The sequence below is a fragment of the Trachurus trachurus genome, assembly GCF_905171665.1.
Source record: "Trachurus trachurus genome assembly, chromosome: 17".
Classification (NCBI taxonomy): Eukaryota; Metazoa; Chordata; class Actinopteri; order Carangiformes; family Carangidae; genus Trachurus; species Trachurus trachurus.
In genome coordinates, this window is record NC_139900.1 from 30622607 (window position 1) to 30637692 (window position 15086).

Sequence of the window (15086 nt, forward strand, 5' to 3'; positions counted from 1 at the left end):
ACTGGAGATGAAAAGAGAGAGCAGCAAGGACAAAAGCATTGAGGTCCACTGATCAATGCTGTATCGAGCCTCCAGGTTAATAGTGGCTTTTTAAATGTACAAAATGGCGTGCCTGACTGGCATTGGCTCGCCCTACACACACAACAAAAACACACACACACACACACACACACACACACACACACACACACACACACACACACACACACACACACACACACACACACACACACACACACACACACACACACACACACACACACACACACACACACACACACACTTCCTGTCTGTTTTTCCAACCTTCCCACATGACATTCCCTTCTTGTCACACAATTGTCCAAACAGTTTTGTAGGTACTAACACGTAAGGCAAAACACTTACGAGTTGACGCAGAGCACGACAATATTCTTCCATAGGTTTCTGGTCCCGACCATTTTCACGATGCACGTCTTCTTGGGTTTCTTCTGAAGTGCTCTCTGCAGTTCTGGAAACAAACAAACAGATTAATCTTAGAGCCGGGCCTATGTGTGACTTTGGTGACTGATATTAATAAAAACGTTACTTATTTCTAGTTGTTCACTTGAGCGATGCAAAGAATGATCCTTCTGAATGGTTTAAAGAGTTAATATCTGTCTAGGTCTCTGCTACTGTAGCTTTACTACGGATAATTAGGGGTGAACATATTTTTCTTTCCCACAATATATAATCTGTGTTTGTCTTGACTGCTATCGTAGTATGTGTACCAAAACTGGCAAACTAGTTGAAGAACAGCTGTTACAATATCTATCAACAGGATATTTATAGTATGAGACGATAACAACAACAGCAATATAATTTTAAATAGAAATTTAAGTAAGATCACAAATATATATAGATGCTGAAATATCAGTGATAAATAAATACAGGACAACAAACACATTACTACACATAACACATATTAAACTTAAATTATGAAACAATTTATGTATTAGTATTGTCTACAACTGTTCCAATATATCTGTAACAAATAAATAATATATGATATGAGCTAATATATAGCATCCTGGTGATACAGTGCTGGCTGAGCCGTAATTAATATAATGTCAGACTGAGTTTTCAGATGAAAGTTTGACAGCAGTCTGGCTCTTCAACCAGTCAAACAGGGACGCCCCTGATTTATTTCAACCACAGGAAAATCCCATATGTATTTTTAATGAGCATGTTTCATCCCACATCATTGCTCTGCTGTAGCTGTGAGACAGGTATGACAATGCTCACAGAGGAACAGGAACAGCTCCTGACATTGCCACACCCCTCTGAGCTGTGGGTGATACGTGACACCGCACGCGGTGGTTGTTTTGGTATCGGAGTGCGGGTTGCCACAGAAACACACCTCTGCTTTGCGGTACTGTTCTGCTCATGTTGACTCAGGCATGTGACGGCATTCCACACCGCTGCCTCAAGGTTATCTCTGACTGTATGGCTCAGGCCTTCCAGTGATACCCTGGCCGATCTACAAACCTCTGAGTAAGACAATCCCAACTGAGATCTATGCAAATTACTCTGCTCGCTTCCTAAAGATGATCTAATGAGTAGTTACATGTGTGTGTGTGTGAAAACATTCCTCAGCTCTTCCTCTAGGGCAGCAGCGCAGAGTCGGTGGCCCAGCATTATATTTAGAGCTCAGCACCGAAGACAAAAAGTAGGAAATATTATCATAAGGGCTGGGGACAGCCAGTTACTATAAAAACAAGATAGGATAAATTAATGTCTACGGCAATGTACTCTTCTCAAATGCTGCATCAGCACACAGTCTCTGAGTTCTGAAAAAGTGCAGTCAATTTCACACTGAGTGGTTTCTCTTTAAGCCTTTTCTCAGCAGTAACGTATTGATAATTACAGAAAAGCAATAGCAGGTAAAAAACTGAAAAAGGGCATGCCACACACTAAAGCGCCGTCAAAGCGTGAATACAAACTCAAAGTTCCGTAACATTCGACAACAGCACAGCTCCTCCTCCCTGCTTTTTGCCTCTGACAGGTTGTCTGAACAAAGCCATTAACAGTTAACCCCAGGGTCAAAGTGTGTGACCTGCGTCCATCTGCTGTCTGCACACCGCCATGTCAGCCCTCATGTCCACCCATCCGGGCTATAATGAAATTAATGAACGTTCTAGAGTGTCATAATGTAATGCTCAACACCCACTGCTACCTCTGGGGTGGCATGTTACTATGGTAACAAGACAGGAATTACATATAACCTTGTCAATCCTACTTATTTAGGGAAGCACAGATGGGGACACTTCTAAAAATCATGCCCTACAAAAAATAAAGACAAATGTGAATCAAATATATAAAGACACAATCACTAACTAACTAACAAACTAACTAACTAACCAACCACTTTAAACAAAATTGTATATGCATATAGGCCTAATAATCACAAAGAGTTGGCTGAAAAGCAGCCTTTCAATGCTTATTTCTTCAAACTTAACATCAGTGCATATGTTACCTGTGAGGATATTATCTGTGTCAAGCTCCATGTTCACTCGGTTTTTCTGTGCTATGTATCCCATGATCCACTTGGAGCGGCAGTACTGCTGAGTGGCCAGCAACCAACGCAGTGACTCAGGGAAGATCCTGTCAGAAAAGACGGGGGATGTCCTTGTTAATAAGGCATGGAAAATGACTCAGAATGAAACAAAGACCATTTGAAATCTCACTTTGTCAGTGTAAACGTTGTAAAATCTTACTTTTGTTACCCGGCACACCATTTCAATACCATGCCATTTAAATGCAGACAAACATTATAAATTGCACTTTGAACAGGAAATCAGCCCTGATTTCATTTGCAACACTCTATTATCTTCTAGTAGTATTGGGTTACATTGCGCACATTCCTCTCAGTTGTTGTCGGTTTCTCCTTGCACGACATGTTGAATTCCAGATAGGCGTTAGAAACAATGCCACATCTCTCAGCTGGTTGAATTTCTCTGGAACAGCTGTGTATGACGTGTAAGTGCTGGTTTCGCAGTCTTGCACCATTGTGGTTTGTGACTGTTTCCACAAATCAGCAATAAACTTGGATCGCCCACAGTGTTGACTTGCTCAGCCCAATCAGCTATGATATTTGCAGAGTCAGAGACTTCATTGGCAATGAGTACAATTTGTGCCCATAAAGGCTGTCTACTTTAATCAACACAGTGGAGATGGGTCCATACTACACTTGTGATGGCTGTACAAAGGCCTGCAGATGTATTGGTCTGTCAGCAGTGTACATGGACTTATAAGAGTGTAGAAAAACTCCACAGTGTTGCAAATAAAAGCTTGCCCTGCACTTTACAGGTCAAGTTCACTGTGAGATATCCAGTGATTTCTGTGAGAAATATCAATGCCACAACCTGCTTCATGCCCTTGAGTTCTGTTGAATGTTTTTCTTCCAACCAGTAGGGCTATAATTGAACCACAGCAGAAAGCAAATAGTTACAATGCTTAGAGCTCAGCTACCTACACATACAGTGGCAAGATAAAGTGTATAAACCCTTTGGATTTGCCTAGTTTTCTGCAATAATTGGCCATAAAAGGTGGTGTGCTCTTCATCTGTAGTGGGGAAAATAAGTATTTGATCCCCTGCTGATTTCATAACTAAATCTGTGGAGGGAGCTGAAACTTTGAGTTGTTAAGCAACAGCCTCGAAACCTTCAGGATTGGGAGAGGATCTGTAAAGACCAAAATCACTCCTGATATGTGAACAAACCTGGTGACCAACTACAAAAAACGTCTGACCTCAGTACTTGATGGAGGAGGAAGTCTTGTTGGCAAGCACATAGTCATGTTTTGCTTAGGGGTGAAATACTTACTTCAGTCCATCAAATTCAAATTAATTTATAACCTTATATGATGTGTTTTTTCTGGATTTTCTGTTGATATTTTCTCTCAGTCTGTAAAAATAAACCTACCATAAAAATGATAGACCTTCAATTTCTTTGTGAGGCCCAAACTTAAAAATGATTATTTTCCCCACTGTAAATCACAAGTGTAGACAAATGCAATATGTTTGAGCTAATATCACAATGAAGTTACAGTTTTTTGTGTGTTTACTGAGCACACCAATTAAAAATTTCCCAGGGCAGGTGGAAAAAGTAAGTAAACCTTTGGATCTAATTAGCGGCCAAACCCCCTTTGACAACAATAACCTCAAACAAACGCTTCCAGTAGCCGCTGAGAGGAATTTCGGACAATTCTTCCTACAGACCTGCTTGATGGTGAGCTGTCAAAGCCCAAACTCAATATAATGATACTTGCTCATCCCAGCTTCACCTATGGAATGATGACGATGGTGTTTCTACACCAAACAAAGTGCTGCGTGTTCTTCCCTAACAAGTCAACTTTAGTTTCATCAGTCAACAAATCATTTTCCGAGTAGCATTGAAGGTGTTTTTCAGGCATGAGCTACTTCCTTTGTGATGTCCTTTCCATCGATACATGCTCCATGCAACCATCCTCATGATTTGTGTATGTCAGGGTCATGAACAGAAATGTTAACCAGCTCCATTGATTTCTTGAAGACTTTAGCTGTTGTACCTTATCAATCATTCTGCTTTGTGCCTGTAGACTAATCTTAGCTGGATGTTTACTTCTACAATAGACATGTTAGCATTTATGTAATATCTAAACTTTGAGATGATTTTGAAACCCTGTGGTTTATGTAAACTAGCAACTTGATAGTACGAGAGCTCTTTTTCGGGAGTCCTGGTTCACACCAGCAGATGCTTTTAGTGAATTCCATATGTGTTTTATAATTGAAAGTATAGCTCTAACCCACACCTCCTAAAAAAGAATCACTCATTCATCAGTATAACAGTGACTAATGTCTATGACTCTGCTTGAGGCATCTGACTCCTGCACTGTATCATCCCACTCCTGTGGAAAATCCCCATCAATACCCCATCGGGTCTGTTCTGTGTCCCATACTGATTAAAGGGCTGTACTGTATATCACCATTATTGATGTGTAATCCGTTTCGTTACTTTTGATCGTTTCTGAGTGAAACCCCACTTTGTTCTTCAGGTACACAATGGAAGAAAGCTAAGGTCTTACAGTAGATACACTGATAAAATCTGTATTCTTGGATTTCTTCTGCTGACTAACAGCAGTGCTGTGGAGCACTGTGCTTGGTGGCAGAATAAATGGAGGGGAATACATGAGTATTTATTGCCTGGGCTTCAGTAAAAGAGACTGCAGTCACAGTAGAGGTCACTGCAAATGAGTTAACAAAAGACGTTACATTTAATTCAGCTGGGAATCCACGGCTGGACAATGTCCTTGGAGGCAAGGCTTTCTCCACCTCCTTGTTGATAACATTTCACTGTGTGAGAGCATCTTTGTCTTAACAAGGTTTTATCCAGAGTGTAAACTTTAAGTGTAGATTTTTTACTGCAGGTGTAACCACATATTTAACCACTGAGAGGCTTGTGTAGGATTTAAAATACCTTTTTAAGGGTTAAGGTTTTAAACAAGACAGGTCTGGGTCATGGTGCAGCAGGTGCTCGAGTCTTTTCCTTACCAGATGTAGGACAGCATCAGCAGCAGGGGGCAGATGATAACAGCTTGAAGTACCTGCCAGTCACCACAGAGGTAGGCCACCCCAGGCATCAGCAGCTGACCACCCAACACCACGAAGTTGGCCACCATGGTCATGGAAAAGCGCCATCCTGGCAGGCACAGCTCGATCCCTGAGAGGTGGAACAAAGAAAGAGAGAGGGCGCGTGTTAATTCGTTTTTCTGCAAGGGACAAAGACACACAATGGGCACGTATGACAACGGCACAAATGCCACATTTCCAAGATTTCCTGTTAATACAACACCAGGAAAAATTACATGAACAGAACACTGGATCCAAACCCTAATGTGATTTGGCCTTGCGCTGGCAGAAACAGGCCAGAACATGGCTCCTCAAGATGATGATGATGATGATCTCATGATGTGAGGTTTGTGTTGCTCTGGTGCATCACAGACAATTCTGTGGCTGACAAACAGTATGACTAATATTGTACTGATACTGTGACTTTTGATACAGAGAAAACACCTTACTATGAATTAAATTTGTGCTTTAATTTCTTTGTTTTTACTAGGCAAGTGCAGGACCCAGAAGACATTTTATGGACTAAGTAATGAATTTATTAGACAGATTAAAAAAAAAAAAAAATCAATATGCCATAAGGTCGGTCAAATATAGGTCACTATTAGAGAATTTATACAAAGGGGTGAAATAAAGGCAATAAATGACTATGTACAGTTGTTGTTCAGAGACAGTAGGCTGCTGTGAGAGTGAACTAACCAGAAAGAGGTTCCTTGTACTCATTTCTCCTCTATCAGAATGGCACTGATTCATTCACCCAGTCATTAGCATGCACACCACACTGGCAGCCAGCAACCACAGACAGTCCATCCCTTTAGTTACTGCAGTGTAGAGGAGGGCTTCACATCAAACCATAGAGAGTGGGCACTACTGTGATGCCGCTGTTCTCGCCCTGTCCGAATCTTTTGTCCTGCTTCATTCATCCCTTTTTGTTATATATCACAATTTCTTTTCTATTTTTTCCCCTTAATGGGTCTTTTCTGTTTCCCTGGAATGTGAACAGTCTCCAGATGGGCCTTTCAAGGTGACAGGGCCAGCATAATACAGTGGGTGTCGGCGGCCCCGCTTCATTCCAGTGGAAAAGACCGGAATTTCAATTAGGACTTGCCCCCTTCTGAGGACATGAATAATGCTCTCTGTTCACAGACACTATCGCAGCTGGAATGACAGAGCCAATGAGTGGAGAGCAGGGCGATGGGTGCAAGACCTGCTGAGTTTGAACCAACTAACCTCCAGAGTCCAGACTCATTCTCTGTGTGCCGCTGGGAGCAAAGTGACGGTTCACTGGGTATGGACTACATAGGATTTGAATTCTTCGGTTATGAACGAGGCGTCATGTGCACTGAACAGGCCACTGCACTGTGACGGGGGAAAAGGACATCCTGTGGCGAGCTATGTTGTCACACAGTAAGACATACTCCTCTAGCAGTACAAACTATATTATCATGTTCATGAATGTGTATCTATGAAATACGGCTACATTTTCTACACTAAACTTCAGTACAAAGTACAAGAGACTGTAGGAGGGAAAAGAGGTCTGAGCACCTTACTCCTGGTGACCCTAATCCTCCACAACCCACTAGATCAGCACTCCCACAATGCCCTGCTGCAGCCTGTGTCCTACTGACATACAGTAAATCTACCAATGGCTAATCTGATGTCACATAACAAAAGATGTTGACCAAGGGTCCCTGGGGTGACAAAGGTGGGATATACAACAATCTCTTGAGGAATATACACATTTCAATGCATCTCAGTGGATGTGGAAATGACATCATGAATGATCAAGCCAGTTAACAATTAATAGTAATGATAATCCCTAAAGAGGCTTTGTCTGGTTTGCTGACTTTGGCAGAACAAGAATATGAATCACACTCTCTGCTACATGCCACAGTAGCTCAGTAGCTTCCCTGTCAAGTACATAGCTCAGTCAAGGAGAACCATTGTTTCACAATAGAGAGAGATTGGCTGGCCGCTAAAGGCACTCAGTGCAGCCACTCCCTGTGCCCGCAGGCTAATGTCAAGACCTTTTACTGGTCCCATGAGGTCCTTAAAGCCTCTTGCCACGATTTCCATGTGCAACGTAAATGGGAAGGAGACTGGTTCGCTTGCCATGTTTAAGTCTTATGACTAATTTTTTAGTAGCTTATGGAATGAGAGTAACGCACACCGTAACATGTGGAGGTGCTGGCGATGGAGCAGACATGGAAGAAAGGGAAGACGCCGCACACTCAGCCCAAGTGCAAAGGATTTAATAGACAACGTTTCGGCCAGCACAGGGCCTTTGTCAAGTCATGCATGAGATACCAGGGGGAGTGGCTGATAAAGCCTTCTGTGAGTAGGTGGTGTGCATCTGCCACTAACCACATGCAAGCCAAGATAGAAACAAAAGAAAGCACCTTTTTAGCAGCACCTTCAGCGTCTGAAGCTAAAGGCCGTTGTGTCACAGGTAAAAGTAACCAACGGAGTTGCATTACAATTGAGTGAAGGAGTGAACATGGTACTGTAGGTCAGTAGGACAAATATATCATTTGCTACGAAATTTGAGTTAGGAAAGTTGTCAGGAAAAAAAGATATACAGATCTAGTGTTGGAAGAGTGAAGGGTTTTGGTCGCTGGTCAACCATCCAACTGAGCACTTGTGACTGTGAGTATGTGACGCCACAAACACATGACTCCAGGATCTAGCAGATGAATCATAATTAGGGATGCACCGATCATTCGGTAACCGAATATTGCAAAAAAAGCAACATTCGGCCTTCGGTGGAATAAGCGCAAAGCAAGGCCGAATATAAAAAAAAAAAAGTCTGATAAATACGTGATCGCGACGATCGAAACGGCAGCTTAAACCCCAGCTTTATTAGTGACTCCTACTGCTGGAAAAACAACAGCAACAAGAGCAGTGGGGGGAAGCTGCACAGCGACCGCGCGCACCGTTGCTCGCGCTCCAAGAGCCCGGTGCGTCCTGTCTGCGGCGGAGACACGGCCACTGAGAGGACTGAGTGAGGGGACCGTTCCTTATAACGCGCCTTTTAATTAATCATTTAAAAATCAAACACCCTGAACAGCATGCTGAGTGTGAGAGGGAGAGACGGCTGCAGCAGTTAAAACGAAAGTTCCTCGTCCCAGCCTGTCGCCCACTCCGTCCGTGGCCGACGTCTTTTAAAACAGTGTTTCCCAACCTTGGGGTCGGGACCCCACGTGGGGTCGCCTGAAATTCAAATGAGGTCGCCTGAAATGTCTAGTAGCCTAATTGATTAATTTAAAAAAATCTGACCAAGAAAGGTTAGGAACCACTGTTTTAAAAGACACTTGGGTTTTTTTGGAATGTAGCCTACTTGCATAGATCTTTCAGCACTCACAATGGGCCGATATAGGCCTAAATGAAAAACTTTATATAACTTGTTGTGCTTTTTTGATGAGCAACAGCAACTGGAATATTCAAAAACTGTCAGAATAGTCAATAAACATTTACTTTCTTTGAAAATTAAGTTAAAAAAAATATTTTATTTAAAAACTTTATAACCACTTTCGGTATTCGGTATTATTCGGTTATTCGGCCAAGCGTTTTGACTTTATTCGGTATTCGGCTTCGGCCAAAAAAATGCCATTCGGTGCACCCCTAATCATAATATTTTCATACTCATCAAAATAGTGACCCCTTGTACCCTCCATGGAAGCATCTGTCACTGCTATGCTTCACCACAAGCCAATTCAGGCCTTACCCAAGTCTCACTTCCACATAAAAATCTACTTAGTAAGATGAGCTCACACATCAGGATTCATGTTAATGTGGGTGGACTGTATGGGCCTCATCCTGACCTTCAGTGCACAGTTAAAAGCTCCACATATTCACAAATGGAAAATGCTTGATGAGACCAAACTCACTTTCAAGCATGTGCGATGCTGCTGATGAGTTCTTGGAATGCCTCCTCTTGAGTGACAGGGAAGTGCAGCCCTGTCAGCAAACAGCATACTATCCCTGATGAGGAACCAGTGAACCATGTCTTTCCCTGGACTTATAGTAGATCGAAGAGTTTGGCCAAATTGCATCATCAGTGGAACATAGAGATCCCATAGGAGGATAAATCAAACAGTGTGGAGGCGAGCGCTTAGCCCGACGTAACCCATACTTGGTTAGGGAAGTCTCAGACCAAGGTCACTTCGTTCTTGATGGAACATGACAGGGTCTAAAGCCTTTGTTTGGTCAGGTAAAGGCTTCTCTGCTCATGACGCACAGAAAGGATCCTACTGATGTTGCGTTATTGAAATTCTGGGCACATATTATGAGCAAAAACAAACTGCAGTTTACTTACAGTCTCTCTGGCAGATAACCTCCAAAGAGTGCTCAGAAGCATTTTCCTCTCTCTTTGTTTATATATAAGGTTAGCACACAAATATCCTGAGGTACCCGCCCTCTTCTTCCAAGCAATGAAAAGGGGCTATTGACTAAGAATAAGGTCATACTCATTGATTAGTCCCTTATCTGGGGCTGCAAGAATGCCAACTAGCCCCAAGTAGCCACAGGCACTTTCCTTTGATCTATGTGAGCTGAAATTCTCAGCAATCAAGTAAAACACAAGCGAGAGAGTATTTCTTTAGTAATCTTTGTGTATTTGTGTCAACACTGAGGATGATGGGCACAAAACCAAGCCATCAGCCTTCACAGGAAATGGGAAGAGGGTAACCGGTGAACAGCTTACACTTTGGTTTCTCCAATTTTTTCCCTGTTAAAAGGGTTTTCTGAGAGTTTTTCGTCAGTCAATGTGAGGGTCTAAGGACAGAGGATGTTGTTATGATGATTACGATTTGAGACAAACCGTTTGTAAAAATGGGCTATACAAATAAAATTGCCTTGCCTTTGACACAAATTTTACGCCAAGGCCGGAATTTCCTCAACACGTCAGATTCAACAGGAGAAGATCTGACACAGTATTAGTTTCCTTTTTACACCCATCAAAAGTAAAGAGCAAAGGTTGACCACGCTGATTTGCCCAATCACTGGACTTCACTCAGGAATTTGCAGTGTGAGATAGCTTGAGGTTATGACATACAAGGTCTTTCACAAAAGTTGCATGGCAAGGGTTGAAAATGGGAACCTGCAACTGGAACATGACCACAGGCCATCCAGTCTAAAATATAGACCAAGAAAGAAAGAAAGAAAGAAAAAGTGGAACGAGGATACACATGGAGCTAAACATTAGAGGAGGAAGTCTGCCGAGCAACCAAAAACGCAAGCTCTGCACAAAAGAGACCTTTAACCCTGCTCAGAGAGAGAGAAAAAAAACTGAGTCTGCACCTTAACCCATTTATCAGCAGACAGCTTGAGCTGCTTAAGGGAAAGCATGAGGACAGTTCAACCTGTGTATCATGGAAAATACCACTCTTTGGCTGAGAAGCATTTGCACTCAATGTCACACCCTGCCTCTCTATGCATTTCATCATCTCTTCCAGGCCAGAATGAAGAGGTCCGTCTGATGGCAGGACAATATCTCTGCAGTGGCGGCGAGGCAGACCTAGCTGCCGTCCTCAGGGAGGCAGAGGCATATGGTGGGAAATGAAAAGCTTCTCTCTTCAGAGTCCAGATCTGGCACACATTACTCAGGGCAGGCCCAACTGAGTGATATCCATAAATGGCATACACTTAAAACAGAAAGTAAAGGCAGGTGAGAGGGATGAGAGGGGCAGGCGGAGAATACTGCCTGTCAGACCGTACTGGTAAAAATGAGTCTAACAACACAAGAAGGAGTCCATTTGTACAGACAAACACACAGAGCTTCCATTTTTCTGTGCTGCCCTGTTACGCCTCATGTGTATGCAGAGATTAATGGCTGGTTGGTACAGTAGGACACCACGGAGAGGAAGCACCTCATGGTACCTCATGCAACACGTGTGTGTCACATGACCAGATGTTTGGCTTTAGCTTTGCATACTGCGTAAGATAAAGGTCCTCTCAAAATCCTTTCCTCTGTTTTCAGTAAACACACACACACACTTGAGCAAGGAGGGACCGTAAACAAAATATTACTGAGAATTGCTCTCGCTTAAGCCAGCATATCCAATCACATATGACCACAACATTTCTGTGTGTACATATCTCACAGGCTGCTCTATACTCACTTTATCAGCATACACCACAGCACTTATTTCTTGCTACCGCACCGCTGCATGCTTTTAGCCGTTTTATTTCCTCCACATCCTTAGCCTCCTCTTGTATTGCCGTACATATTTACATGAATTTTAAATGTTTCTTTTAATGTGTTAAATGTTCCAATAAATGCTGTGCATCTCAGGTGGTGCCAGAGGGGTTTGTAAGCTGACGGACAGTCTACGTCAAGCTTGATTGAACTCGTTCCGAAGCATCATGAGCACAGGGGGGCAAAACTGCCAAACTAAAATGCATAGTATTGTTGCAATAAAAAAGCCTCAGAGGTAATAACTAACTTACGAACACTAAGGGCAGTCACATCATAACTTTAACACAAACTGTTATGGAAAAGTAGAGCAGAGTGCTTAATGTCACGTGTTCCCTTCCACCGTGTGTATAGTAAAATGTAGTCATCTGTTTGTATTTAGGCGCTGGATCACTACCCATAGCAGTCCAGTTCATGTACAAAAGGAGCAACGGTAAACACTACCAACACAATCAATACAGTGTGAGTGTCTGGGCGTGTCAGGAGCAAATGTACCGCATTGACAGCAACATGCGACAATGTGCGCTCCCCCCCTCATGAAGCTACACTTGCTCACATGGGACCATCAAACATTTATGGATTTGTCATAAATGTGACACATTTATCCCACACTCACTCATCTCTTTCCCTTCCATCTGCTTTTGTTACATCCTCTCTCTGAGACACAATAAAAAATTCCATCGGCAGAAACTGGAATCATTAACTAAACAAAATCCAAGTCGCTTATAATGGCTGCAGTTAGCCGCGACTTAGAACCACAAAGCTAATTCAGCTCCGAAAACAAGTTATTTCAGTGCAGGATGTGGTGTCATTATTATCACTTTGTGGTGCATAGTAATGAGGTTTTTAGAAATCAATCTTAAATTGACATTGATACTAGGCCTATATTTTCTGACTATTAAATTTATTGTTCGACCTGTTGCGGGCTTTGCCTTCATTTTGTCAGAAAACATTGACTGGGAATGGTGTTGATACTTTGTAAGCATTGAGCAGCAATACACCACCTCATTAAAATAAACAAGTATAGTAAGAGGGCAATAACTTGAGCGGGCACTTTTCCCAAAGCATTAGCAAGAGTTTGTGCCACAACATGCACCATTAAAAATAACTTTTGCCTTCTAGATCATCACACACAGAGCAGTCATGAGCATGTGTGTCAAAGGTTACTGACAGAAAAGTCATGAAGCTCTTTATGATGCATGACCCGACAGAATCATGCGCTCTGTGTCTGTTGTCCTTCGGTTTCTCCCTGCTTCTCTCTCTCTCGTCTACTGTATCTCTCTCTACAAGGCTTCCCTCTCTCTCTCTCTCTCTCTCTCTCTCTCTCTCTCTCTCTCTCCCACACACACACACACACACACACACACACACACACACAGATACATAGCCGTGGCTTGTATAGACATGTTGCCTCCGAATCAGCTGTGGAAAGTGAACATCAATTTAAGAGGAGTGTAGAGGCATTTGCTCTTCTCTGTACAGCAATTGTTTCTCTCAAAAAGTAAATGTCCTACAGCAGTTGCATCAGTGCTTTTAGGAGCCGGGAGGTGTGGGGGGGGAAATGAAGCCAATGTATAGGCCTTCCCACACATGCACACAATTAAGCTTGGATCACTTTTATAGAGAGAAACCTCATTTAACCTACAAATCCTTCAGAGTGTTATATGATAATGTGCACTTTTCTCAGTGTTATGATGCCGCTAAAAACTGATATTTAGTGTAAATAAATACTTCAGGTGGGGGAAAAAAAGTAATTTATGTCTTGGAAAAGCAACAGATTTTAGCCCAAAAGCTGATGTGAGTGCATGATATTAACCTGTGTAAACAAAGAGCAAGCTCTGGCCCACTGCCCCAGAACACAATCGCCTCATCTCAAGCTGATCAAAAATTCTCACACAAACACCCAGCACAGCCAGCTAGCATGACTCAGCTCGCTTGATCTGCAGTTTGCGTTTGTATACAAGGTGGGGGTGGGAGGTGAGGTTCAGAGGTGATGGACAGGAAGGGGTGGGGGGTAGGAGGGTTTACCGTAAAAAAAAAAAAAAAAAAAAACTGCAGAGGTGAGCAGCACTGTGATACTGAGCTATAGGCCCTGTGAGCCTTTCCTTGCTAAAAAGGCTAGCTCACACTGTTGGAGCACTGGGGTATTAGTATAGTGGTGCATCACATCTCTCTATAGCTACCGGCTTTGCTGTTCTGCATGTATACTTTGGATTAGAGGGATGCATTAGCTTGGTTTATACATGAAAGGGCTCAACGTAAAGACTTCACTTTCTCTTGAGGTGGTGGTGTAATTGTGTCACGCCACCTCTAAGTCTAATACTCTTCAGAGGTGAAAAAACTTTGCTCTCTCTCTCTATCCCCCATGCAGTTTCCACATTCCTCCCAGTCTTTACGTCCCCCCCCCCCCTTCTTTCTCCTCATAGTAGTAGCTGCTGATCCCCATTCCTTTGTCTGAAATTTCTGAAACCAACAGGCCACCAATTCTCTTTTCTGTCTCTCTGTGTGGCAGTTAGCGTCAGGAGCTGTATAAGTGTCACATCACATCAGCCTTGTTGGGCCCTGCACTGGGCTCGATTCTGACAGGCCATCCTGGCGGAACTGGTAGTCGCCGTGCACAAATTGCTCTGCACTCTTTGAAAAAAAAAAGGAGCTCACCCATATCGGCAAAATGAGTTTCCTGATTGATGACTCCGTGGAGCAATGAGGCAAAATACAGGCGGTCAGGAAGGTGGCGTCTACTTGTTACTGGCTGTATTCGACAGAATATTTGAAACTGTTGAAGCAAACAGGAAAATTGCAGTTATATTGTTCAAACTAAAATGATAGCACCCACTGGTGCCTGGGGCCCCAAGACGTATGAACTAAGACCTAATTGCTCATGGATTGATGAGAGACGGGGATTAGTGTAACGTCTCCAGTGCAAACACAGCTGAAGCTTGGATTTGGCTCCGACTTTCCTTTTGTAAGCAGAGTCAAACAAAGCAAGCCACGAAAGAGGATCATGTGGTTTGTAATGTTACATGCAGCAATGTCACATGACTGTCAAAACTAGAGTGTATATTAGCTTTGCTGAACTCTTAGCATGTGGCCAACCTCTCTCACGCAAATGCATTAAACACCCTAAACGGCATGTCGTGAAATAAAAGGATTGATTCTCCCCAGTAATGTGTTATTGAACGACTGTGTTCCGTCTGTTGGACCAGCTCTGGTGAAGTTTTGTCAATACAGAGTGGCTATAGGGTAAATATCATGTGACAGGGGCCACACACT

General features: G+C 42.8%; 1 protein-coding gene across 1 annotated transcript in view; it reads right to left on the minus strand.

The window, feature by feature from the left end:
- The window catches only part of LOC311000873 (solute carrier family 22 member 23-like), a 32044-nt gene that overhangs the window by 6730 nt on the left and 10228 nt on the right, over positions 1–15086 (minus strand). Inside the window, exons 4-6 of the mRNA XM_083991743.1 lie at positions 5546–5714; positions 2492–2619; positions 385–487 (exon numbers count right to left, since the gene is read on the minus strand). Coding sequence (XP_083847869.1) covers positions 385–487; positions 2492–2619; positions 5546–5714 — 400 coding nt within the window. The remainder of the gene's footprint in view (positions 1–384; positions 488–2491; positions 2620–5545; positions 5715–15086) is intronic.